The sequence below is a fragment of the Centropristis striata genome, chromosome 19 (assembly GCF_030273125.1).
Source record: "Centropristis striata isolate RG_2023a ecotype Rhode Island chromosome 19, C.striata_1.0, whole genome shotgun sequence".
Classification (NCBI taxonomy): Eukaryota; Metazoa; Chordata; class Actinopteri; order Perciformes; family Serranidae; genus Centropristis; species Centropristis striata.
The window spans coordinates 23,031,534-23,058,781 of NC_081535.1; the positions used below are offsets into that span (position 1 = coordinate 23,031,534).

The following is a 27,248-nucleotide window of genomic DNA, read 5'->3' on the forward strand; positions in this document are numbered from 1 at the left end:
TTGAATTCTTCTTCCATTACTGCTAAATAGCTCATTATTATTCTAGGTGACGCGCTGTGATTGGCTCCTGGGCCTTCTGACGTCACACGCGCCCCAAGCCGAAAAAAAAGAGTTCAGTCCATTTGGAGCTCAGACCGTGTCTGCCTCAGCTCCCAGAAAAACGCTGTAAAGTTTTGTCAGTGACGAATAAACTCATGAAAGAAACCGGGTGACGGATAGTTTCAACGCTGGACTTGTACGACTGTTCGTCTTTTCTCTGTAATTGTGATTTTTAAAGACACTTTCAAACTGGTTGGTTTGTAAAAGCGGAGTCGCCGGGATTTCCTCTCTCTCATCTCGAAGTTCCCAAGATGAACTTCGATCCGGCGGTCGGGAAACTTTATGTGAGTAAACACGACTTAAATCTTGTTATATGACTTTATATCACTCTATTTGATTGGCAGCAGTTCATATTATCGTTATTAAAGTGTTGAAATATGCTTTAATTTCGGTTAACGTCTTATCTTGTGTGCGCTCGCGCTCGGACAGTTACATTATTGAGCTCATAATTCGAATAACGTGGATTTTAAAATTACGTCATGACGTCAGGAAAGAGTTATTAAAATAAAACTGTATTTTTTATTTGAAGCTTTAGCGATACAAGTGTTGAGTATTTTGGGAAGCTGTGTTGTTAAAAGAAATCACGGCCAGGCCTATGAACTTGTTGAAGATGAAACAAGCCCGGTCATTGTCCCGCAAGAGCTCGTACACAGGAAGCAACTTTTTGTTTGTTGTTGTTGTTGATTTTAAAGTGTTTGTTTATGTAGAGAAGAGACTCATTTGAAGCTTATTCTTGGCTCCTGTTTCTGGTTACATGTGCTGCATCATTCAATCATTCCCCCCTTCCCAGCCTCAACGTTACAGCCACCATCTGTGTTGGACATCATGTGGTCATATTGTTCAGACATCCAGCATATGATGGCTCTCTTGGTCTGTCACAGCGGATGTAGCTGGCCCTATAGGCACTATTAATAAGTGCACTGCAGCTATGGCTATGGCTATGGCTGTTGAGTGCACTTTTTTTTTTTGCTCCAGCAAGCTTTAAATCAACTTGGGTGAAGAGTGTGTTGAGAGGCACGGGGTTTGAGTAACATGTCTGAAGCTGTAATCAGTTTGACCCCAGAAAAGCCAAGAATTCACCTTGCCAGTTAGTCAATTAAAGCCATAAAGTTCTCTCAACAGTTTTTCCAGTGAAGTTTATTCCACTCTCAGACTCTCACAGAGACGCCTTTTCATTCCCCGGCTGTTGTTTTTTTCCATCTATGCAGCACCAAATCCTGACACTATAAATACTGTATTCTGACTGTAAAGGCCAATTCATTTGGATTAATGCAAAATATGTGATTGAATCCAACGCAGGAGAGTTCAATTCAAATGCTTAAGTTTTATATTACAGATAGAAAAATGGAAAACACATTCCTAATGACAGAGCAAATTAAGGCTTGGCTACTTTTGTGGTTGATAAGGGCAGCAGTGGTAGTCATTAAGCTGCAATGTCGTGGCATTTCATAACAGATGCTTTACTATAGTGCTCTCCCTCTATACTGTAAATGTAGCTGTTAAAGTAAACGTAACATCTGCTGATGTGCCCGGAGCTTTAATGTTTGTTTTCTGCGCTGTCTGATCTGTGTTTTAAGTCATGCAGTGTTCCATTACTGAAATCAGATTTACTTCTCCGGGTGGCAAAGTCAATGTTTATCTCTTCTGTAAACCACAGTACATTCTAGAGGCCTCGCCAGCAGGCCTTGTTGCTAAGGGACTATGGGGAAACTTCCACCCCCTCCACCCCCATTCCTCCCTCTCTAATCCCCCCCTACACACCCCTTCAAATTGCCTGAGTGTACGTGCCTGGCCGTCCAGTAAACTTCCTGTCTAGAGTACACAGATATGCTGATATTAGTGGCATCAATTTACTTCTGAGAATTGTCATGCCCATGCAAATGTACACTAGATTTTTATCTGTGATTGCTTACTGTGCGTCTGGGTGTTGGTTCACACAGGAAATATCCCTCCATGTCTCTGTGGACAACACAGACAAGTGGAGGCCAAGCATTGTCACTGGGGACGAAGCAGTGGTCAACAAATTGGCCGCTCTAGAGTTATTCTGCAACTTCTGCTTATTGCTGCTTTGTATGGTGACCATGTGAACAGTTCTAACGAAGCCTGTGGCTTAGAGAGGCTACATGGACACTTGAATGATGCAATGTGGTGCAACCAACTCAGACAGATACCAGGTGGTTGTGAGTCTTTTTATGTTTTTGCCTGTCACAGTTTCCAGGTATTTATTCTAGAGAACACAGATAGTGTTTTATTGTAGGCCAGTCGATTAATCTGACGGGACCTCCTGCTGCTGCTGCTGTTGTCGGCATTGTGAATCACTCTCCGGTTATCAAAGGCCTGCTGACTCACTCAGGGAGTGCCACCTGCTCAGGTGCGTCCCACACGCGTAATGCATACCAACAGAGGCAGGTCAGCACTCACATGAATGGTGCAGCTTTGAGATAAGTGAGAGAGAATTTATTGTGCGTCAAACATTACTAGGTAAACAGATTGACTTCACCAAGCTTCAGTCTGATGGGTTTTTTTTCCCCCAACCTATATCATAGCAACCAATTCCATATCAACACACATAATGTCAGGACTACTTTGTGGTGCAATTCTCTCATACATAGCTCTCCCATAGGTGCAGAAGTCATCTGACGGGTCATATCACATGAGTGTACTATCCTCTTTGAGGACATTATTCTAGGAATTGACCCTGTTTGGTAAAGGGTGAAAAGCTTTTCTTAGCTTTCCTCTTTCTTTCATAAACTTTTCTATTTTTATTCTGCCTGTTTTATGATGATTTAAGCTGGGAGTGTGAAACTCAACGGAGGGCATTCTTTTCTGTGTCAGAAAGTGATAATTATTTTGAGTGTGTAGTACGTACGTTAAATCATTCTTAAACCATAAAGTATAATTAGAGGACTATTCAAAACCCTTGCCAAATGATAATAAAGTAAATGTGGGTATTCAAAATAATTCAATTACTCTTCAATAGCGCTGTTGTAAACTTAAAATCGTTTAATGAGTAACAATTTTTTTGATGCTTAGTTGTTTTAATCAACAGATGTGTAAAACTTTCTCCACAAAGAATCATACAAAATTCAACTTTAAATCTTGTGTTTACCAGAGATGTGCTCATAAGTTCATAGTAGGTCATCACAGCATGAAAAAAGAACAACAATTACGAATCAACAAAAACCATGTTCAACTTAGACCAAAACAACTAAGAAGGGCTGACACTGATGTTTAAAATAACAATTTAAATGTTGCAATTAAAATCTTTTAACTAATACCTCAATATCAATATTGCAAAATAATTTAGGATTTTGCATAAACAATCATCAGTAATGTGGATATAACATTAATGTATTGCACAGCTCCAATACAGATGTTTTGTTGTTTGTTGTTCTCTTTGAAAGCACAAAATAAGTAATGCAAATCAATGTATCAAACATTCTTTTATCAAATAAAAGATTCTTTTTTAAAACAAACACTCCTTCAGGGTTTTTCAGCTGCTTTACAACTACTAACTTTTTCAGTACAGAACCCAACAACACATTATTTTATGAAACATAAATCAAATTATATTAAATGTAATTTCTGTAATTTCCCAGCTTGGGATAAATAAAGTATATCTATCTATCTATCTATCTATCTATCTATCTATCTATCTATCTATCTATCTAAAAGCAAGTAGAAACATGGATAGGACTATCTTTCACATTTTGTGTTTTTCATAGGATGAACAAAACAAGCAATTTGATGCACATTATCCACTATAGACAAGCTGGAGAGCTAACAATTCATTAGTCATGATGTGATCAGCTGATTGTTTGATAATAATTATAATCTTTAGTTGCAGTCCTACATTGTTTTAGGTCAAGAGGCAACAGGGTTATACAGTGGACCTCCCCTCAACTAAGGCGGAGAAACAAACCGTTACCAAAAAAATCAGCCTTGGAGTCAGCATTTCTAATCTAGTACATTTTGTGTCAAAATCATCAAATATCTGCTCACAGTCCACTGCTGGCTGTCCGCTGTGTGCACTGTTCATACACAGCCCTAGCTCTGTAAATGGGAAACAAACAAAGTGGTTTGGATAGAGCCACACAACACTATTCCAGCCAAGCGGCATCTGCCGTGTTCATGCACAGGACAGGGGAAAGGCAATGGGAGCAAGAGTCCAAAAGCCAATAATTATCAATTTATGCTAATAAAAGGCTATAAAAACTGCAAATACTCACATTTGAGAAGTAACAACATGTGAAATTTTGAAATGTTTGCTGAAAAAATTAGTTGAATTATGAATACATTTTCAAAATAGTTAATTATATTCGATCCAGGGATGTAACTGTGAAAACAACATGTGGTGTAACTCAGGGCACATTACCGTTAAAGAAAGCATCTTTTAGATAGATTTGGAACTTCTGTTGATAGACTCAGATTCAACACTCCAGTGCTTTTAAGTGAAGTTTTCCACTGGGATTGATAATATCTGTCTGTATGTTCATTCGACAGAGAGGAAAAATGTGCCACTATTGCCTTAGTCCGGGACAATGTGACACGTGTTAAAATTACATTTGTTTTGGATTTTGGGAAATATCTCTAGGACACACATATCTCTGGACAAAGTCAGCTGTCAGCAGTTGGTAGACTGGTCCTCTTTATTAAGTTAAATCATGTGAAGATAATTCATAAATTGTATCTACCTGAGTGTATTAAGTGTTCTTGTAGTTTAGATTTAATAAAAGTGTTTTCCCCATTTCTTAAAATTCACCACTGGAAAAAAAAACCATCTCACTCGAACCATGCATTCAGAGGATTGTTCCTCCCCTAACTCTGTTGATTGATATTGTTTCAATTCTACACTGTGGTCAAGATACAATAGACATTCAGCAGTACCACAGATAAATGACATAATACGAAGCCAGAGTAGCTTATGGATGCATCAGTGCTAGATCCTCTGGCTTCCTGCTCTCCTGGATGAATGAGCAGATTATAACAAGTTTAGAGTCTTAGAACAAACTCAACCTTTGTCTTGAGAATGGACTACTGTTTATAAAGACATAAATCCAACATAAATTCCAGCTATTGATGGTCACTTAAGTTCTTGTTGACCTGGAGCGGCAGCCACATATTCTACATTTTTGCAGTGATGTGTTTATAGAGAAGGCTATAAACTGCCAGCGCTTCTTGGGCTTTTTTTCCTTTTAACACAAAGACAAGCTTTAATGGAGCTAATGTGATTGTCTCTAGAGCGAGGTGATGGATCCCTGCACATACTTTAATCTATTAGTCATCCGTTCTTGCTCTTTTCATTCTCACCCTCCTGGGGTTGTCTTATGAGTCGCCACTCAGCTTTTCTTGTGATGGGCCTAATCAGAATTTGAAAAGGCTAAGTTAAATTCAATTTGTGGATTGACGTTCAAATTCAGTGTCCCTGTGTTCAATGGCACATGACTCACAGTGGTGTTGCATACATGTAGGAGATCAGCAGCCAGCCCTGAGACCAGCTCAACCTCACAACACAAACAAATTGGAAAATATGTGTCACTCTGCACCTGCTTACAACTTTTGAACCCTCCAAAATTTCAACAGCCCTTTCTCTTTCAGTCATCAAAACAATAGGCTTATTTTCATGTGGTCGACATCAACGTCAGCATTTCAGTCATTTCAACAACTTGTGGCTACAGATTGACTGCCAGGAAATTCATTAAAACTGTCGTCATCACAGATTGTTCTCGCATTTTCTCTTTTTTTCTCAGAGACGAAGGTGAATGTCACCTAACCAGCTTGTGACACACTGTCACGCTCCTGTAATCAGTGAAGCATACCTCCTGAGGAAACTCAAGAATTTGTGTCGTGGAGCTGCAGCTTCCCTGAGTTATAAATATCCACCCTAGCGGATATGTTGTGGGTCCAATCGGGTGCTGGGCCTGCTCTGAGGCAGGCTGCTGTGGAGGGAACAGTGTGGAGCTGAACCCTGCATGAAGCCTCTGTATTGTCTCGAGCTTCCTGTGCTCCCTGAGAGGAGGGGGCCGCCGCTTTTCACACGCTCCCACACATACACTTGCATGTGTGCTTGTGCACTGTATTTGTACGTGTGTGCCGTTTTTGTGGCTCAACAATGCGGTTTTCACACTTTCTTGTCTAACTGCTTCAAATTGACACGGGAGTCATTGCCTTCATTTTATATCATTCAGCTTCATAATGATGAATGTATCCGAGCCTGGCTGAACTTTGGATTCATTTACAGTGCTCTAGCAAGTGTCAAACGTCTTTCTCTTGACATAAGCTGGGCTGTTCATGTCTTCATCATCCAAGACAGGATGTCGGTGTAATTCATCACTCAAGGAAAGTCGCGCATGGTCACCCCCCCTGTCTCCAGGGTATGCCAGGCTTTATCTGTGCAGCAGAGAGCTTTCACTGTCCCGTCAAGGTCAGCCTTGAGGGATTACATTTAACAGTTGTTGAAAACACTGTAGTGTATAGTACATATTGCCTGAATGTGATGAAGTTTAATTTAGGGCAAATCGTATTTGATGTCTTTTTTTCTGGTTAAATTAGATTTGTATGTTTTTTTAAAGCCAAACTAATTTTGGACATTAGTGAAAACTAATGCACTAATGACATTACACAGTAACCAATGCAAGACACTGTTTCTGATCATTTTGGTATTTTTCTATTTACCTCATGTTCAGATCTCATTTTATCAGTGTGGCTCCTCTGAGTATATTGTTGGCATCAGTCATCATATGACTGTCAATAATTTCATCACAACTCTTTGATCTGTCTTTACTGTCATATGTGGCTACAGTTATGAGTACTATATCTAGCTAGCTACCCTGTGCAATTACCAGTGCCACTCACTGCAGGGTTTCTCTACCATTTTAAGGCTTAGACACAGCACCCACCCAAGATGTTTTAAGCACCACAGCCAAATGAATGTACAATCAATGTGAAGAGCATCAGAACTAGCTGAATGATTTTTTTAATTGATCTAATGGTGGTAGTTTTTATTTATTTATTTTAACATTTTGGGTGTTGTTAATTATCTGCTCTACAGTAGCTTATCCAACCTTTTGTAGACATATATGATTATGGTAATGTTTCAAAATAATGTGAAATTGCATCTAAGTCTTCATCAAAGCTAGGGAATACGCTGCACCACAGAGAAAATTTAGCTCTAACAGCAAAGAAAATCTCCAAGTATGTGGTGGCACATTGCCAGAGTAGATCAATCTACAAGAAATATAAAGAGCATAGTGGAAGTATGGATAAATGACAATCTACGTGGCGTTTTAAGTGGGGCTTCACAGATAAGGAGGTGAGGAGTATTGGCTCCTGCAGGTACGAGACAGATACCTGCTTGTTTGTTTGTGTTTGCTTTTCTCTTGTGCAATTTTATGGCTGGTTAAAAAATATTTCGGATGTGGAATTTTTTTCAGGTTACCAGCCATTGGAAGATAGGTTTCAGCATTTTATAGTTTAGGGTTTGCGGTTTTGCTTTGAGAGAAATTGGTCTAATTGTGCACCACACCGACTTGATGCTTTTTAATTGACAAGGAGACATGATGATCACTGAGGATTTCATTGGTAAATTAGCTGTGCTTCTAAACAGCAGCTGCAATGCAGAGAGTGTAATCTCCTGTGTTATGAGAACGGGCTGGATGTTTCTCTTTCCTGTGGTTGTGGGAGGCCTTGGTGTTTGATAAAGACGGGGCTGTGGTAAGGTCAGAGGAAGACACATGTCGTTGACATTTGAACTGAAGTCAACATTTCATATTTAAGTCATATTTAAGTCAGACCAAAACAAATTTACAGCTGGTTCAAAACATGTTTTTTCTATCCTCCAGTTTGTCATGTGCTTAAGGCCTGAAATAGCATCTATTGTTATATGGAAATAAAGCAGTAATGGTTCATAATCAGTGTTAGTTTACTTGGTGTTGACCCTCTAGCTGCTAACCATCTATATTAAGTTAGTGATGGTAATATTAATAAATGTTTTCAGATAGATTACCAAATCATCATAGAGATAAAGTTGCACTCAAAACCTGCATTGAATTGATTTAGAATGTTTTAATGGACTGCGTGCTGAGAAACATCAATTTCTTTAAAAATATAATTATAGCAGCCTTAAAATTAATGTTTTTTTATATTTCAATTCGATATACTATGCACTTGGCTCATGCATAGAAATATTTCAAATGTAAACTTCCTAAGTGCTTTTTTCCTTTCCATCATGACGTCTGAGAGGATGCATGTACAATATCATAACTGTCACAAATGTCCTGTAATTGATTAAAGAAAAGAATTGGCTAATAAGAAAAGCATGATATGGGGAGTCAGGTCTTACTCTGCACATATAATGAGGTACATCATGCTGTTCCTTATCAGTTGGCTATGATTGAAATCATCTGTCCAATATGAAATAAAGGCGCCCCCTGCTATATTTGTGTGTGTGTGTGTGCAAGAGTTCATTGCATTTTCTGTTCAGCTCTTTTTTTTTCTCTCTTTTTTTAAATAATAGAGTTCACTGTAATTCCCTCAGGGATATGGAGTGATCACAACTCTCTAAATGGCCCATTGATAACCTAGGTCAGCTGAAAGGATGTCCTGTCATTAAGTCACAAATGCATTCTCAGTGTATTCGGCATTTGTAGAGTTTGTGCCAGGGCAATTTGGAAGAACCCAGGGTGTTTAGAGGAAGTGGAGGATAGCTACTGTTGTCAGATAAACAGAGGCTCCCTCATTATTTTATTGTAACTTTTTATTAGTTTTACTTGCATCCACACAATCATAGTACTAAACTATCATACATACATACTGAAAGCATGACAATAGGATACTGTTTCACCACAAAATCTGCAGCCAAGCCCACTCATTGCACAGAGGATAGAGAAGACTGTGAAGTGGACTGAACCACTTCAGCCAGGGATTGGAGAGTTTCCAGGGATTGTGGGTTTGGAGGGCTTTCGACACTGAGGTTATGGTCACTCTAGTCTTCCTCCTCGCTTGGTTATGGAGGTAAAACTAAGCCACATTGTGGCTACCCATAGTGTTTATGTATACAGTGCATTTCTGCCCATGTAGTTTAGCAGCCGTAGGACATTACTGTGGACACATGTTGATGCCATTGTTAGTTTTAGATAGAAATATCCCACAGCAGGATTCCCTCAGACTTACTCAGCTGTGTTTGTTACAAATTAATGTCGGACAGAGATTGTTTTTCATTCTCTCATTGGCACATAGAGAAGTGATTATGTACTGGTATGACTGCTATCCTATAAACAATCCCTCTATAAACCACTCTCAATATCAATCACAAATTCTTCTGTTTGCTTTTTGTCTCTTTAGAGCTGCAAACAACAAGTGGATCAATCAATTAAATCAGTTGCTTTGCTTTTAATAATTATAAATTAATTTGATAATCAATCAAGTCATTAAAAAAAAGCCAAACATTATCTGGTTGAAGCTCCTTTAAAGCTGTGTTGGTAGTTTTCTGTGTTGTTTTTCGTGCGTGTGTCACTGGGCAAAGGAAACATGATAACCTTTCTGCACATTGTAAGTGGTCTGAAAGAACGAAAATACTGTCCCACCAACTGGCTCTGTTTTCAGGCATAGGATAATCTAGCCCATAACGGGTGACTTTGGCCAGTCAGAGTTAAATTTCAGAGAGTGGACGCTTCTATTAGGTGTTCTTCAAATGCATGTCTTTTTAGATGACAAAAAAACCTAAATAAATGGCAGAAAGTCCTGCAGAAAAAGTTGCTCTTCCAGTATTGGCAACAACTGCCTGCACTGCAAAGCAAGCCAAAAAAGAAGACTGAAAACTTAAAAGAACTCTTACTTTAAACTTTAAAGAAGTCTTTTAATAAAGAGCTTGAAATTGAAAGGTGTCAATAACAGCAAAGTGTTTTAGAGATGGAGAGAAAATGTTGCAAATAGTTTAGCACTCTGCTAACTGTAGCCAGAGGTTCACGGCTGTGCTCATGTTTGTGTAGCTAGCTAGAGCCTTGAATTGCAGTGTCATCTCAAAGGGCTTTACAGGCCACACGTTTGCAAAGAAAACAGGAAAGCAATTCTCATAGAATTCATGATTGGGATGATTGAAATCACTTGCTGGTACTGGTACAGGTGTATGAAACACGCATGTGACACATGCATGCATATGCCCATGCTCATCTGCCTGGAGAGGCTGAGGACAAAGAGGAGAAAGTAACAGGAGTGAATGTGAGGATATGCTGATTTTCTCTGTTTTTTATAATTTTAAACTGAATATTTGGGGGTATAGACTGTTGCTTGGAAACAATAAAACATTTAAATGTGTCACCTTGGGCTCTGGATAATTTTTCACTCTTTTCATGTGTATTATACACAAACAATTAATTGATTAATTAATCGGCAGATTAATGGATAATGAAAATAATCACGCGTTGCAGCCCTACTTGTCTCTTGTAACGTGACTGGAGTTTCTGCATAGCATCCTTCGTCTGCTAAACCTGACAGGTTAGTTGTTGAGAGGGGCTGCACCTGGGCGTATTTTGAATCACGGGTCCAAGAATGAACAAAGACTGGAAATGATGTCACCTCTATGCTGTCTATACATCTTCACTATCAAAGAGACACCTGAGTGTAAACTTTTGATTGGCTGTGTGATTTAGTAGCTACTTACAGCTGGATAAATACACTTTTGCACACTCAGTCCAATTTCACATTCTACTTCTACTTTGTAGGAGTGTAGGATTACCTTTAGTGTGCTCATTCTTTCCCCAGTTGTCTTATTTTCCCATCTTTTCTTTCCACTGTGTTGTCGTGCACATGTGCTTATACGCAGATTTCGCTCTCTTGCCTTTTCACACGGCCTTCTACTTACTCTTTTCCCAAGTCCATGTCTCTCTTCATCCCCCACCCTGCAGTCATACACATAGTGTATTCAAGTCTAAAGACTCTCCCTGTGTCATGCAAGCTGTTAGTCCCCCCCCCCCCCCCCCCCCCCCCTCATTTTATCTCCCTCCCCTTTTCCTTCTCTCTTCTGCCTCCCCTCCCTCCCCAGAATGTTTGGATAGATCTAAATGGTGTGATTGTGACTGCTCTGCCGGCCGTCTGCCCCTCCACGTCTGCCTCTCAGCGTCTTTGGAAAGTCTGACGTGAGCAGAGGGAGAGGAAGAAGGGAAAAGGCAGAAAGAGAGCGAGAGAGGGGAAAGTTCTTTTGAACAACAAGGCATGGCGGCCCTCCAGAGAGCCAAGTCTAGCGTCAGGAGTCAGTCTCAACTCCAGCCTGTCCCTCTTTCTCTACCTCTGTTTATCTGTTCTCAGTCTTTATTCCTCTCATTCTCCCACACTGTCCTTTTAGGCAACCTATTCCCTGCAGAACATCCCATCTTCAACTCCCTGTCTACAATTTCTCACATTGAATCGACCCTCCTCCTCTTCTTTCTCCCTTCTCAACCCGGTCCTCTCCACCCTAACCTGTTCCTTTCTCTCCTGGTCTAGTAAAGGTGGAGGGGCTGGTTGCACAGGAGAGACAAAACCTCCAAATCTAGGCCTCTCATTTACCCAGGAGGTGTCGCATTGCGTTTGAGGCGCTTCATGGCGGTGTCACATGTCATGGCATTCAAAGAGTCGGGGTTTAAGAATGTGGGTCATTTGAAGTAGAGGCACTAAAGTGTGTTGTTTGCCAATGAATGGGGCCTTCTCACATTGACATGGTGAAAAGCGTGTGAATAAACACCAGCGCCTGGGGGCCACACTAAAGTGTTCGGCAGTATTCTTCTCAGTACCCCACCTATACAAGCCTGTTATTATCTAGCACATGAATGGATTTTCGGGAATCACATTTGATATGGGCACTGTGCTGGTGTTAGCTGAGATACCTTATCAAACCCTTTCTGTTACACCCACAGCAGAGGAAACGGGAGTCTCTGCTTTTTCAACCTCTCCGCCAAGAAAACCAGATCATGGAGTAATTAAGTTTGGTTGCCTGTTGCGCTGCATGTAGTGAGTGTATAGCTCTGTATCCAGGGTTGTTTTGCCTCTAGTTCTGACCAGCTGGATGGCTCGCTTAATTGCTTTCCCACGGCAGATGTTCAGATCAGATGGTTCAAATTAAGCCGTAGATTGCTCACACAAGGTTCCCTATGAAGATAGACTCTCCTCTTTACTGTCCTTCATATAATGACTTTGAGTGGGTGAGGCTGTAAACTGTGGATACACAAAGCTAATGCAAAGCTTTTATCTTTTTTCCCCTTATTTCTCTCCCTGCCCGCCTCCACCTTTCTCTCCCTGACCTCGATGATTCAGGTGTTGGTGGCAACACTCCTCATCGGGCTGGTTTGTCACGCAGCAGAACCTCCAGCGTCGCAATGGTCCAGCGAAGAATACAAAAATGTCACTCTTCGACGACACCGAACATGTGTCGAGAATGAGCAGTACCTCCACCAGGGATTCTGCTGCCACAATTGCCAGGCTGGTAAGGAGAATCACATTAAGCTGAATATACAGTAGCCCTTACAGCTCTGGTAACAACCAAAAATAAGAGAAATGTATGCCTGCTACTACATTTAAACCCTGAAGCTCGCCCTGATTAACAATCCTCAGATACTGATCTATCTCAAAAACTGAGTGCAAGCTAGAAAGCCAACCTTCAGAATGGCATTTTGTGTGAAGAGTCAAATGTCAAACCCATAACCTGAACTGTGTCCCAAATGAGTTTTGCAAATATTCAACATGGTCTGGAAAGAATGCATGATAGCCAGGAGCAGGAGTCAAAACTGCTCCAACTCAGCAGATCGGAGTGAGGCACAAAGTGAAAAGTGAATAATATGCAGTGGAGGTTATTTTTAATTCCCAAGCAACTAAAAGTACACGCGATCATTAATATATTATGTAAAGAATTTGTTACTGTTCAGCTCCGAAAAAATATTTTGCCAAGATGCAATTACTGCACACGGCTACAAGCGGATTGAATTCATTAATTTGCCATTTTAAATTCTAAGAAATAATTTTATTTGATCAACGGCGGTTTGGGTTTTGGTTCACATTCACTTCAATCAATTTTATCAACTAATGCTTAATTTGTAAAACACATGCCTCTTCATCAAATTATAGTTGCACGAACATTCAAATGCCACAGTAATTAGTACCCTGAGGTCACTTTTACAATGCTGTTTGTGTATGATGGACTGAGAAGACATTTAGGCCTACAAATCTAGAGATGGTTCAAAAAAAGAGCTCATGTAAAGTTGATTTCTTGTGTGTGAAATCCAAAGTAACAATGTAAATGAGGTCTTCACAATCTCAGCAGTTGTCACAAAGACAAACAAATAGTTAAGATAGTTATTAGATATTAAATGATAAAACAGAGCATTGTGGCCTCTAGAAAAATCTTTTTTATCTTGGGTTTTATGATTTTTCCCCACTAATGTGATTCTGTTGGCTTGCATTCTTCCCAGTTGGTCAGTCATCTCCATATAGTTAAAAGCCTCTGTGACCACTTAATACTATGAAATGATAGCTGTTTGCCTTTTTTTGTCAGTATGAATTTTTATATAGCCATGGAGATACTGTCTTTGCCTTGAGCTAAAGCGAACTGTATCACCCCTGAAATAACCACAATACCAATACTATATTTACTGATTACTTATTGAGTTCATCCAAGGAAGTATTTTCTCTCTCTTGCATTTTTAACCCATTCTCTACTGTGTCTTATTTTTTCATGTGTGCATCAGATAAACCTTGAAAACACATGAGAATCAAGTGGTTTTATTCACGGCATGCGTGAACTGAGTATAAAAAATTCTAAGCACTTGCATTTGACCAAGTGGAGGAGTTCAAATGTCTGTGTAGTTTAGTGAATCAGTTCCTGTCCTCTTTCTGGTCTCCATGAAATGCAGACATTAACTTCCAGGAAAGCTCGTGCAGAACTGGGAATGAGCATGAGTGAAGTAAAAAACAAAGTCCCACCCCTCTGCACTTGTATCAAATCAAACTGCTCTTCTCTTCTTAGCTAAAAGCCCATTGGTTTACAGTTAAGAAGCACATGACACAGTGTGATCTCCGTGGTATGTCCTGTCCCAACATCCTATTTCAACAGGAAAAACATCACATTTATGTTGTCAAGATGCACAATTATATCCATACAATTTTTAATTTCTGCAAATTTTTCACATGAGCTGTCGTTTGATACTGTTCTTGTTTTGTCTACAGGAACCTTCGTGCAGAGGGGATGTGAAAGAGACCAAGAACACGGGACCTGTCTTCCCTGTGAGCATGGACAGACATACACAGAACACTCCAACGGGATGAACCGCTGTTTGCCCTGTACACACTGTCGCTCAGGTAACAAGATTGTCTCCATCTCAATGTGAATTTCACAGGATCATGATTTTTGTTGAGTGATAGACTTGTTTTGACAATTTTAACAAATTATTTACTTTTAACATTTTGGTAAGCAACTTCACAATGAGGTCTGTTTAGCCTAACTTTTCCCACCCATTTTTACCAAATGAATAGGGCATTTAATCTAGAAAGTGTCAGCTAATAATACAAAAAAGACTGTTACAATTACCAGAGGCTACGCTGTCGTCCTCAGACATCTTTTCTTTGTCTGACCAACAGCCCAAAACCCACATTTAGTCAGTTAACTCAAGAAAATCTGAAGCCAACTACACAGAAAGGTATTTGTGCAAAACAAATTACTTAACGATCAATCAATCTTTAACCAATGTTTGCTGTTTTCAGCATACATTTATGGTGTAAATGTCTTTATTTACCAAAAAAAATGTAGTCAAGCACCAGGTTACATTCAGTCTAAAAAATATAATGGAATACAATGCAGTAAGGCATTCAGGCATTCTGGATTGTTTTTAAATGCCTTTATTTATGAGGTGCACCTTAATGCACTATGCAATCTGTCTGTGCCCACTGTCCACCATTTTTAATTACTTTTGTGGAAATTTGACTAATTAATTAATCAATTATTTGTTTTCCCATTTATGTGAAAAATAGATATAGGTGACTATAAAAGACATGTCTCTCGTAATGGGACCCCAGCCCTGAAAATATGTGTTTATGTATAACTACAGGATGCATCACGTTAGCTTACACCAGGAAATAGCTTTGTTAAATCTGAAAACTGAGAATAAGTCTCAGGTTGTTCCAAAAAAAGAAAAGCAATAAAATAACACACAACTGACTTGCCCTTTAATTCCAAAATAGAGTCTTCTTTAATCCAGTGTGTCAAAGATATATTGTTTGGGGAAAGTCAATACCTTTTTGTCTGTGCCCCCGCCTTTCAGATCCACTCATGAAAATGTGATCTTATGATGTTACACAGAGTAGTAGGGCGTGTCTTTGTTGTTTTGTTTCGTGGGCTGAATGTGACCATGTTACCTGTCTCTGGAGATTTGCTTGTGTTTCTGTCCTACCTGGCTGAACTGGGTGTGGCTGTGTCTCATTGTCTCCCACACTGGGCGTCTTTGTGTCCAATGAAAGGCTGCAGCTACAGAAAAGAGACTACTGTTACATAGGATGTGTTTTGTGCTCATTCATTGCGGTTTTAAGATAGTGCTTTGTGTGAAAAACTCTAGTTTTAACTTATTAACTAACCACGTAATGATAAATAGGAGCGTAGCAAAGGCAATGTGAATTAAAGTTTTAAAAGTTGCCCTTGCTATGCTCTACTTGAACTTGATATGAACTGTGCTGCTTTACTGTAACAGTGAAGAATCTCCTTTTGGGAAATATCTTCTTTTCGACAAAGCTACAGTTAATGATTTATGGTGCTTGTTGGAACTTTGCTTTCCCCAGTTTTGCATTTTTTTCTCTCTAAAACAAAAGCCTTATGATAAACATTGTGGAGGGTGTTTCACCTGTTAAAGAAATCTTGGGGATTTTTTCAGAACATTTTGTTGTTCATTATCTCTTTCAGACATAAGTCTGTTTGAGGACAGTGAGTCGGGTTCTGTACGTGTGCTCGGTATCTGTCTGTCTGTCTGTCCGCAGTCACCTCTCATACTATGGAGACTGTATGCTCAAGACAATTTTTGAATAAAACTACTTTGTTGACTGTTTAAAACCGTCATTGCCGGCTTACTCCTCGCTCCTCTTAGGCAGCTATTCTCAACCTTGGGGTCGGGACCCCAATTGGGGTCGCGAGATGATTTCTGGGGGTCGCCAAATCATTTTGGAAGTCAGCTCTGTCTCCACTGTGTTAAAGTGTTCATGTGTTAATGTGTTTTAGTCTTTTTGGTCATTTCATGTCTTTTTTTGGTCATTTTGTGTGGGGGTTTTTTTTGTCATTTTGTGTCTTTTTTGGTCATTTTGTGTCTTTTTGGTCATTTTGTGGTCAATTTGTGTATTTTTTTTGTCATTTTGTTTCCTTTTTTGGTCAATTTGTGTCTTTTTTTGGTCATTTTGTGTCTTTTCTGGTCATTTTCTGGCTTTTTTTAGTAATTTTATGTCTTTTTTGATCATTTTGTGGTCAATTTGTGTCTTTTTTGGTCATTTTGGTTCCGTTTTTTGGTCATTTTGTTTCTTTTTTGGGTGATCTGAACTGTGCATGATTCTGTTCAGTGAACGGGGGTCGCGGACAACATGCATGTTAAATTGGGGGTCGCGACTCAAAAAGGTTGAGAACTACTGCTCTTAGGGACTGAAATTTGACTCAAAATGACATAGCAATAGGAATTTTCTTGGCAATTGGGTAGGCTAAAAACAAGCTTTACATTATGAGTTGCAGGTCATATTTTGGCCTTTGTCGTGGCCAGGGGGGGTTTCAACATTTTCTGCATTAAATATTGTGTAAAAAGTTTTCACATTGTCACATACTGGACAACAATTTTAGTAGATACCAATATGATTGTGATTGGGCAATATTGGCTGATTGATAAATCTATTGGACTCTAGTTATGATCCACCAAAGTTAGTAAATATGAGATGAATAGATCCCTGTTTTTGTTATCTTTGCCACCACCTTGGCTAGGGACAAATGAGGGAGATTAAACTCATTCTTTGTTTGGGAGAGGAGAGGGGAGACACACATGACAGAAATCTACATTATACTGAGTGTGGTTATAAGATGAAATTCATAAACTACTTAGATAAACGGAAAGTAATCTGGAAAAAAAACCTATTCATATTCAGATTGAGCTGAACAGACACTCTGATTCTGTGCCCCACCCTCCACACCCCCAACACACAGACTTATACAAAGCACCTGCCAATTTAATAAGAATTACATAATCAAGAAATTGTAGTGTATTCCTCAAAACACCAGCTGCCAGACTGGAAGCTGAGTGCTGACTTGTTGACAGTCTGCCACTTCTGAATTTTTTTTTTTTAATGGAGGTTTGACGCAAATCCTATTTAAAGCTTTGTTGCTCACTCCTGCATGTTTTACTTTCCAATTATCACCGAGTGTAATTATGTGACAAAACTGAAAACCATGATTTGTCACTACACTGAGCAACAATACCACTTGCTCCGTGCTGCGGTACAACAGGCCCTACGCAGAATTTGTGTCTATATTCAATGTAAAAATGTGTTTCTTCAGCACAGCATGAAGGAAGCAGAAAGTGTTGTCAACAGTGTGTGAAATGGCTCCACTTGCAATAAAACTAACAACAACAAAACTTGATTTCTAGCTTGATCAAATCAAATAAATAGCAAACAAATGTGACACAATTAAGCAGATCAACTTAACTTCACGAAATATCATCAGCAAGTCCAACAAAGTCAGCTTTGTTTTACAAGTATTTGACTTTTTTTTTTTTGTTTGCAAGGAACTTAAAAAAGAAAATCAATAGGATCATTGTTCACAAAATTCAAACCATGAACACTTTTAGCATAATTTTTTATGTGACATATTTTTACAGTTAATAACTTGTTTTCCAATATGTGTGTGTACTGCAGTCCCAAAGAGATGATAGTGAGCTATTGGGCTGAGTGTTAAACAGCTGTGCAGTAAATGAGATAGTCCCAGAATGTCTACTTTAGAAATTAACAAAACAGCCCCCAAAGGAAATTGTTTTCTATTGGAAAATTGTCATTAAATTTTGATTGTTATATACAACTAAAATTATAACAATCAAGCCCATTGTCCCAATAACTTGGCAGGAGTAGCAGTTAGGAACTGCTCTGATAAACCGAGCAGCTGTCTCTCTGTGTGACTGTTTGGGTGACAGTGAGTGCAGACACTCGTCAGCTCAAAAAACAAGAATACTGACAGATAATGCAGAAAACGGTACTTGAGGTTATTTAGAAATGGTCTTGTTTAGCTATTTATTTGTACTATCTGATTTTATTATTTATTTAAATGGTCAGCAATTTTCTGATACTGTACCAATCTTTATATACCTACTTATCTTAGTTTTTATTTATCATTTATGGGTCAGCAATTGACTGACACAGTACCAATATGTATTTAGCTATTTATTTTATTTTTAAATAATGTTTAGTGTTCATTTCGCTGTTTATTTCATTTCTATTCATTCTTTATTTTCTCAGTGTTCATTTTAAGAACTTGTTTACAATGTGTCATTTGTTTAAGAGAGCAGCCATCTGATCACTTTGCATAGTCATTTAAGTACAAAATCTACATCGAAACCATCATATTGGTAATTCTTTTCCCCTCTAAAATCGGTATTTGTATCGGCCCCAAAAATCCCATATGATTCAGGCTCTATTATTGTCCAAGTTGTTGCTGGGAGCCATCATATCATTCCATATATAGTCTTGCATAGGATTGCATAAGGCACAGCTGTGATATCTACGGGCCCATTCTACCCAGATATATTTTTAGGTTATTATGATCATTTCATTGATAGTCACTTACAATTAATGACAGAACAGAGGCAAAGAATTAGGATGAGACAGAGAGAGGACAAACTCTGTAAACTTTACGTGTTCTTTACTTCAAATCTTTTAGCTGGCTTGGACCAGTCAACTCATTTAATACTCGCTTCCACATGTATAAAGACAGAATTTTCTTAGCTCATTAACAGAGCCCTGCTGACACACCCCATCAGTTTCCTGATGTTGTGTTTGCAGGCAGATGACTAATTGTGGACTTTGTGTCCCAGGAAAAGTTGTCTCAACATGTGTCCTCATATACTTGAATCCAGTCATAAATTTGCCCTAGAAATTAATATCTGAAAAACTACCTTACAGAGTTCTTTAAAACCCTTAGACAAGTCAGCTCTTTTTATATCAAGTCATGACATTTTTTGAGTGAAATTATAGGAAAATTAGTTCTTACAAGTATTACAAGATAGCAAGAGCATGCTCACTTTTTGCAACCAACCCAACCTATTATGCACTTTTTTTCTCTAATTGGAAAGCATGGACATCAAATTTCTGTGAAAGGTCATCCTGTGGAGGTGGACGGCTGGTTTGTTATTAATTTTGATCATATCTTAAAGGCCAGGGCTACTGTCTTTTCAGGTCTCAATTAAATAAATGAACCATGCCTGATTCTCCACCCCTTATTATCCTGTTAAAATGAGGCAAATTGCATCTAAGAGGAAGACATAATTGGAAACCCAGTTATCTAACTTAGATTCCTTTTCCCTCTTTTTTGTAAAAAAAATTACCACATAATTGCAAAAGGCCGACAAATAACCTCCGACGTCCACCATGTTACCTCTTGTTTAACATATGCCAGTGGTCACAGGTTTATTATGAGTTTGCACAACTTTTCACGCTTCAAAGAGTTAGGTGACAAGTTGTAATCTTCAACTCAAGGTTTCCTTCTAATGGGGGGCGAATGTGAGGAACTGCAAGTTTTTGTCTCTCTGGTCACAGTCAGTGGGTATGAAAATGTTTTGAAGGAAAAGCGCAAACTGAATTTAATTCACACCTCACGCCTTCCATTTCACTTCAGTTCTGTAGTTGTTGTTTTTTTCAGAACAGTAACTCCTGCCTTTTTTGTCAAAATGTTTCTAATTTTCTCTGTATTTTAGATGTTAGAGTTCTGCAAATTATTTTCTCTAAATAATCTGTCTGTGTATTATTGCCTAAAACTTCACTGTAATTTATGACCCAGAATATGTTAAATCTTCACATCATATTGTTTTATATCTGTCTGAGTATTAAATGTGGGAACTTACTGTGAAATATGTTATTTGATGAGTGAGTAAATTGGTCTGGTGTTTATCTCTGTATAGATTCATCCATTTAATTTGACTTGATTTATGTCACGCAATATTTCACCAACAAACTAACGCTTGCCTTTTCTTCATGTTCACAGATGAGATTCAAACTGCTGCCTGCACCACAACTACAGACACCAGGTGCCAGTGCAGACCAGATACCTTTTGTGTCCCAGATCAGGCCTGTGAAGTCTGCAAACGTTGTGCCAAGTAAGTTTCAGTTATTTCTTTCCTGTTACAGTTTACAGTTCTACTCTGTGATCCTGTCACTGGATAATAACCTTCAAAACCTAGGATTACATTCAATAACACTGTTTTTTAAGTATTATGCTACTATTTTTTTTAAAAGCTAAACTTCAGCAATTCCTGTGGATGCCAACTACAGTATGGTTATGGCTAGGGAATGATCAGGGTCATAACAAATAAACTATGGTACACATGCTTGGTTAAGGTTAGAGTTGGATGACTGTTGACTCACTGTACAAACTTCCCCTCGAAATCAGTCCTGAGCCTGTGCCTCTGCAGACTGACATTTGTATTAAAATAAAAAAATAAAAAGGCTGAATGTTTGTCTTTTACATTTTGTGTTATTTCTCTATGTTTGACCACACTTTGAAATGTGTTTTTACTGAATTCTCTGTGTATGATTTGGGTTTTTTTTCTCTATGATTCACTATTGCATCTATATTTTATGGTGTTTTATTTTGTGAAGCACCTTGTAACTCCAGTTTTGAGATATGCAATAGCAATAAAGTTTGTATAATAATAAAGAGCATCCACCATCACAACCTCTACACTATTAATGTCTGCCTCACTACAAAGAACAGAGCACAATACTTCCAGTTGCTGCATTAGCACCGAATGTCTGTGTTTGATATAAAGCATTCAGTGCCAGCTTCCCCAATATTAATATAACTGTATGTTATTCCAAGGCAGCATCTTAAACAGCTAATTAATGTTATTTATCTTGCAACCCAATTCACATAGAGTCCCTGAGTTGCAGAAAACAAGTTTTCTTGTGTGCTTTACAGGTGCAAACCCGGGGAGGAGGAGATAAAGAAGTGCACCCCGACTTCTAACACGGAGTGTCGAAAACGTCATCTGTCCCCAACAGAAACCTCTCCAGCCCTTTCTACACCGACCCCCTCTTCTCCAGCAGACATTGGTAACCTTACTGTCTCATGCAAAGCCTAGTGGTTAACATTATTGGTTATTTTTAACCTAATTATACTTTTTCATTGATTTATTTCTGTTTTTTCTTCCCCCAGTTGTCCCCATATGCATTTCCCTGGCCATTATCTTCCTCATCTCCATTGGAGTGCTTCTGTGGTGGTTTGTGATTAAGCAGCGTTCATGTGTAATACCATGTGAGTTGACATCATGTACTCTCCTTTTGCACTGCTGTTTTATTTATTAAGAATGTACACGGTCTAAACAAAGTCTTAAAAGTTTGTAATATGCTTAGTGATTTCTTTCAAGGTTAGGAAGATGCATTAATTTGAATACATTCCCTGAACAATGCTTTATTTTCGAGATAAAAACCAAATACATTTTAATATTTTAATTTAAAGTATCCCTTAATCATTTATATTTAATCTGCTCATTTTGTTTATTTGATCCTATATGTTGTTTGAACAGATACAGATATACATGTGCTCGCAGTTATATGCAAACCTGTTAACAATTTATAAATGATTTCTTGTGTTTAGATTTGTCCTCTGTTGATATCTTACTTTGGAAATTAGCAAGCGTTAAGTTTTTATAGTGAAAATATTCAATCAAGGGTACAATAAACAGCTGTTGAAATACAGTCAATATACTCTGATTTCTTTGGGTATAAACTGATCCTGTAACCTCTATTTTTTGCAGTTGCATCAATAGCAACATTTTAGACGTGATGATAAAGGCTTTGAGAGTCTGGGCGTTTTTGGTTTAAGTGTCTTGAAAATGCTTGAAAAGTGTTTGTATTTTACTTCATGAACCATGAATGTATTCTTAATGCTGTTTGTCTGCTTTTAAACAGGTTTGAAGAGCCACTGTGACTCCAGTGAAATTGTGAAAATTCCTATTGTAAGTTTTTCTTTTTCTGTATGATTTCTCTCATGTTGTGTAGCTTTTTCAAGGCCTTATAATATTAGTTACTATTGTGTGCTAGAAGTCAGAATCACCACAGAGGAGCTGTGGTAGAATATGTCACCATTTTCCATCCTTCACTTTTTCCTGGTCAGGACGAGAGTGGAGCCACAGCAGAGGAGCGGCAGAACAATCAGAACGCAGGCCTGGAGGGGGAGGAGCCCCGTCCGGAGTCACGGCCCCTGCTGCAGGAGACTCAGTCTGGGATGACCAAGGCCTCCCCTCCCCTTGAAGATGAAGACCGAGGACTGGGAGACAGTTTGCCAAACACCACTAGTTCGTCTCAAACTAGTTTGTCTGCCCTGCCCACAGCAGCTTCCTCTGGGAACACCCCACACCAGAGCCCCACTGCCATCAGACTGCCACCTGCAGACATGGTGAGGGAAGCTGTAGGGAGGAAAAAATATTTTAAATTCATCAGAAAGCATCTTACACATTTAAACAATTTTTAAAATTCTGATGTTTTATTTTTTAAATTTTGCTCACCTGTGCCACCGTCCCTTACATTTGTATTTTATGCTGCAGGATGATCCTCTGCAGCATCGATTGGTGCCACTACTAGGTAAGACTCCTGCAGTGGGAGAGATTTCCTCTCTACTAAACATATTTTTTGCCACTCAATTTACTCTAAAAGGCAGCTGTAAACAAAAAGCAACAGTTCAGTTTTACAGTTCATGTAATTTCAGAAGGAAGTCAAATAAAAAGGACCTCCTCAAGATCTCACATTATCTGCTTGATGGATTATTAATCTCATGACAGTCAGGCCGTGTCTGAACCCTCCGGGGGTTGGAACATGCCGTCTTTTTTGCTGTTGTTTTTATCTCTTGCTAAATTAAAGGCTATACAGATTTGTTTGATCCTCTTCTAAAACTTTTATGTATGCATCGCCTAAAGAAAAATATCTTCGAAATATAGGAACAATGTATACACTGTCAGGGCGTCGTGAGTTTTTTTTTTTTAGCTTTGTGTTAAGTGTTAATCCTTTATAGGGCCATTATAAGGAAACATGAATACATAAAAACATAAAATAATCCAGAGTTTCTGTGTAAGCAGTAGGGATGTGTTTATTTTAAGCTTTAAAATGATTTAATCTACAAGGTTAAACACTTTATGAAAAATATTCTGTATGGTATAAAAGCCGTTTGAAATTGGGGGAAAGCAATAGCATAAAAACAGCATAATAAAAGTCATAAATAAATCAGTTATGAGGGAAACTACCAATAGGCAATTAGGCCTACAACAAAATGTAGGACAACTGATAGACGTGACATTGGATGAACACTTTTATTAGGCTATTTAACCACATGGCAACTCTACTTATTAAAATCGTGAAACACTTTTGTTCAGTGTAATCAACATGTCAACATTTTTGGGTGAAAGGCAAGACCTCAGGCGATTAACAGGTCTAGCGGGTTAAAAAAAAACGCTCACAGTGAGCACAGATGTTACAGGAAAACAGATACGCCTTTTTTCAACAAATCAGCTCAGTTTTTGTAGCGGTTTCACTAAGGATTCTTGGAACCTTGATGATTCGGCAAACCAGCTGCACAATAATGTTAAAAGTAGTCGCTGCATGATGGACGATCACATTGATTACCTGCAAGCTTCTGTTCAGTTATTACTTATAGAAGCATGGACCAACTAATAATGATAAGAAGGCATGAAAGATTATTTTTTAGACTTCAGCCCCTCTTTTAGATCTTTAAAATATAATAAGACCACTTAAGGTCAAGGAGAACCTTTCCAGGTTCTGAACCAATTTAGGTTCAAACGGTTAAAAATTGGGAGCATAAACCAGAACTGAACCAGTTCTGTGTTGGTAAAAAAAGACAGCTGAATATTTAATCTGATGTTGTTAACATTAGAAGATAATGATAGCATTTTTTTTGTATAAAGCAACATTTTACTAGGAAGGCACGGCATTTCAGTCTGTAATTTATTTTACACCATTACTATTACAATAACTTTAACCAACTTGTATTTCCGGTACTGACAAGCAAGGGAAACAAGATTTAATCAACTAGTCGACTAAACAAGCCCATCACTAGTAAACTGCTTACATTGTTTCATTGTGTGTCTCACAATCTTAATGTTATCTCTTCATCTCTGTCTTTTAAAGGGTCAGAAAAATCCCTGAAGAAGAGCTTCGATTTGTTCGATGAGTACCTGGATGTGCGGATCCACAACAAGTTCTTCAGAATGATTGGAGTCAGCGACAACCACATCCGGATCGCGGAGAACGGCGCCCCTGGTGACAAAGTGTATGAACTGCTGAAGAACTGGATGCAGCGGCAAGGCCTAAAGGCCGACATCAACGACCTGTTAGAGGCTTTGCTCAGTATGGACCAGCGACGATCGGCCGAGAGCATCGCCTCTGCGGCCCTGCAGAATGGCTACTACAAGCATGCAGGCACACCCTGAGAGCTGAAGCAACGGGGCACTGCGAATTAAGTTAAACGCAAAGTACTTAAGACAAGAAAAAACTAAAGCACATAGGCACTGTCGGTGGACATTGTGTCTCACGAACAGGCTTACCTCTCTGTGGCTGACCAGCCATGTAAAAAGCCAGTAGTTTAAAAAGAAAAACACAAAAAGGGGAAGGTCGAGCTGTATTTATCAGAGCTCTGAAGATGTTGACTACTTGCCAAATGCGGAGGCGTAATAATGAAAATGAAGAAAAAGTTCACCAATTACAGCCATTGCTCAAAAAAGAGAAGAAGGTGTTCGCATCCGCAGGCAGAAATGGCTGCATGTTTTAGGCTCTAATGAAGCAACATGCATCCAAATACTGAAAGCTTAGACGTCTCCGGGCATGTGTCACACATCTGGTCCTCCACCCAGATCACAATACACTACCTGGAGACGAGGATATACACTGGTTTGTAGGAGTGGCATTAGCTGTGTCACTAATACTGTGCCTCTTTGATGCACTGACCTCTGGCACATGTAGGATTGAAAACTACAATCATGCTATATTTGTTGTTTTATAGATTTTAGGCTTCTCTGAAAAAGTTCATGAACATTTTCCATAGTAGGAAAATATTGTCCATTTGTTATAACAGTCAATTTGCTGCCTTACAAATCATTTTGATAATCTAAATTTATTTAGCTATCATGATTTCATGATGTTCATAGAGCGTAGTGATTAAAAGATGTCGTAGATTTTTGTACAGTCAAGTCACTTTTTGGAGAAATGTTTTCAGTCTTCAGCTCTTTTTTATGTTCAGTGTTACTACACACACACACAGACACATCGTAGAAGGAATTTCACAAGCTGTTTCTGTTGGAACAACTGTTAATAGTTTAGTTTCCATAATGTTTCCATGTAACTTCAAAGGTCATGTTATTTATTGACATATTTATTGTAATGAATAATAATTAACTTTGATTATTTATATCATTGCCAAAACAAACAACCCCGGAGAAAAAGCACGGCACTGTGTTTGTGTTGTGATAACGTTCAGCTCCGGGGCAAAATGACTGACATCAAAACATTTTCAAGGTGTGGTTGAAACTTGCAGTGTTTAGTTTAAACTCCTGCTTGCAACACTGTGATTAGTGTTGCACTATGGTTCACACTGTCAATGTGTCAATGTTGCGTGTGCCATTTCTCCAACACATTGAGCAGAGTGTGGAGACTCTCGTGATGCTGAATGCAGAATGTGTCACTTTAAATTGGAGTTAAGGTGACGCCAATCATAGGAAAAAATGAGGATTGACCATGAACAGTCACGTCAGCTGTGACATTAGTTGCAGGTACGGACTGTTTTGTCCTGGTGAGACAAGTTGGGTTTATGACAATATAATACAAATTATAGAATTTACAGCATAAGTTATGTGAAAATCTCGTTCATATCCAGGCGAAGTCGAAATCAGATTTGGAAAATCAGAGTTGATACCCAGCCCTAGACAAGATGAAGGAAACTTTTTTTTCTGGATTTAAAAAGCTAAAATGTATTTCCCTCTTCTCATTCTGTCACATGTACATATACAAAATGTCCAGAGAGCATTAATGCCTCACAAAGTGTATATGTGTATATATGCAGCTCTATTAACAAACCAAAATGAATATAGTGAGATATGAAGTTATTAAGAACAACAGAAACACCAACCAGAGCCATTGGCTGTTGAGGTTGTGACCTTTTAAACTAGATTTTGCTCATTTTTCTGCAGTCTCTTATGTATAAAGGAAAGAGTTACAGAGTTATATATTATTGCTGAAGAGTGATGCTACAGTGCTGGCACTGCCATCTATTGACAGACAATGAAAATACAGCCAGCATCAATTTCTAGGGATCCTACACACCACTCTCACTAAACAATCTGCCTTTAAACACTTCTCAACTCTTTTTTACTTTGGCCTTTATTAAGGCAGCATAACAGTGGAAAGAAAATGCATGTTTTGTTCACTCTCTGGCAGTTCATGTGAGTGTGTGTCTTTAAAAAAAAAAAAAAAATGCGTTTTCTCTTTTACATATTTCATTGCGAGTCCTAAGCTGTTCAATTAACTTCCTTTTCACTTTTGTAAAATAAAATAAAAAAGTTCTTTTCAGTGTTTCCGTTAAGCCATTTCCCCCTTAGTTATTGTTTGCTTGTCATGGATTTCAGATATAAATTATGCAATTACAACAAAGCTGTTTTTATGCCAATTTTAAATAAATGTTTTGTACAGATGAGAATCTTTGAGTTTTGATTTTTTGTGTAGATCATTCATGGTGTGATTGATTTTATGTAATAACAACAATAAAATTATGAACTTTGAAGTACTTTAAAAATTAGAGTATATGTGATACAAAATTATAACAAAGTATAATACAAAGAGGTCATGCCAGCAAAAAAAGGTTTCAGTGTTTATTGCAAAAAGTGCCCACTCCTTCACAG

The 27,248-nt window shown here is 38.5% G+C and overlaps 1 protein-coding gene across 1 annotated transcript; it reads left to right on the forward strand.

Moving 5' to 3' along the window:
- tnfrsfa (tumor necrosis factor receptor superfamily, member a) lies at positions 1–27,048 on the forward strand. The gene is made up of 10 exons (XM_059358421.1): positions 1–383; positions 12,388–12,556; positions 14,293–14,424; positions 20,333–20,444; positions 21,266–21,399; positions 21,503–21,601; positions 22,258–22,304; positions 22,463–22,744; positions 22,893–22,929; positions 24,487–27,048. Exons 1-10 carry the CDS (start codon positions 351–353, stop codon positions 24,786–24,788), a joined length of 1,347 nt encoding a protein of 448 aa, XP_059214404.1. The 5' UTR covers positions 1–350; the 3' UTR covers positions 24,789–27,048.
- Positions 27,049–27,248: the final 200 nt, after the last annotated feature.

What these genes read in the sequence shown, in the direction of transcription:
- tnfrsfa (XM_059358421.1), top strand. Translation starts at nt 351, where the DNA reads ATGAACTTCGATCCGGCGGTCGGGAAACTTTAT. An exon ending in GTCTGCAAACGTTGTGCCAA is followed by an intron (nt 20,445 to 21,265) that starts GTAAGTTTCAGT and finishes TGTGCTTTACAG; the next exon opens with GTGCAAACCCGGGGAGGAGG. An exon ending in TCGATTGGTGCCACTACTAG is followed by an intron (nt 22,930 to 24,486) that starts GTAAGACTCCTG and finishes TGTCTTTTAAAG; the next exon opens with GGTCAGAAAAATCCCTGAAG.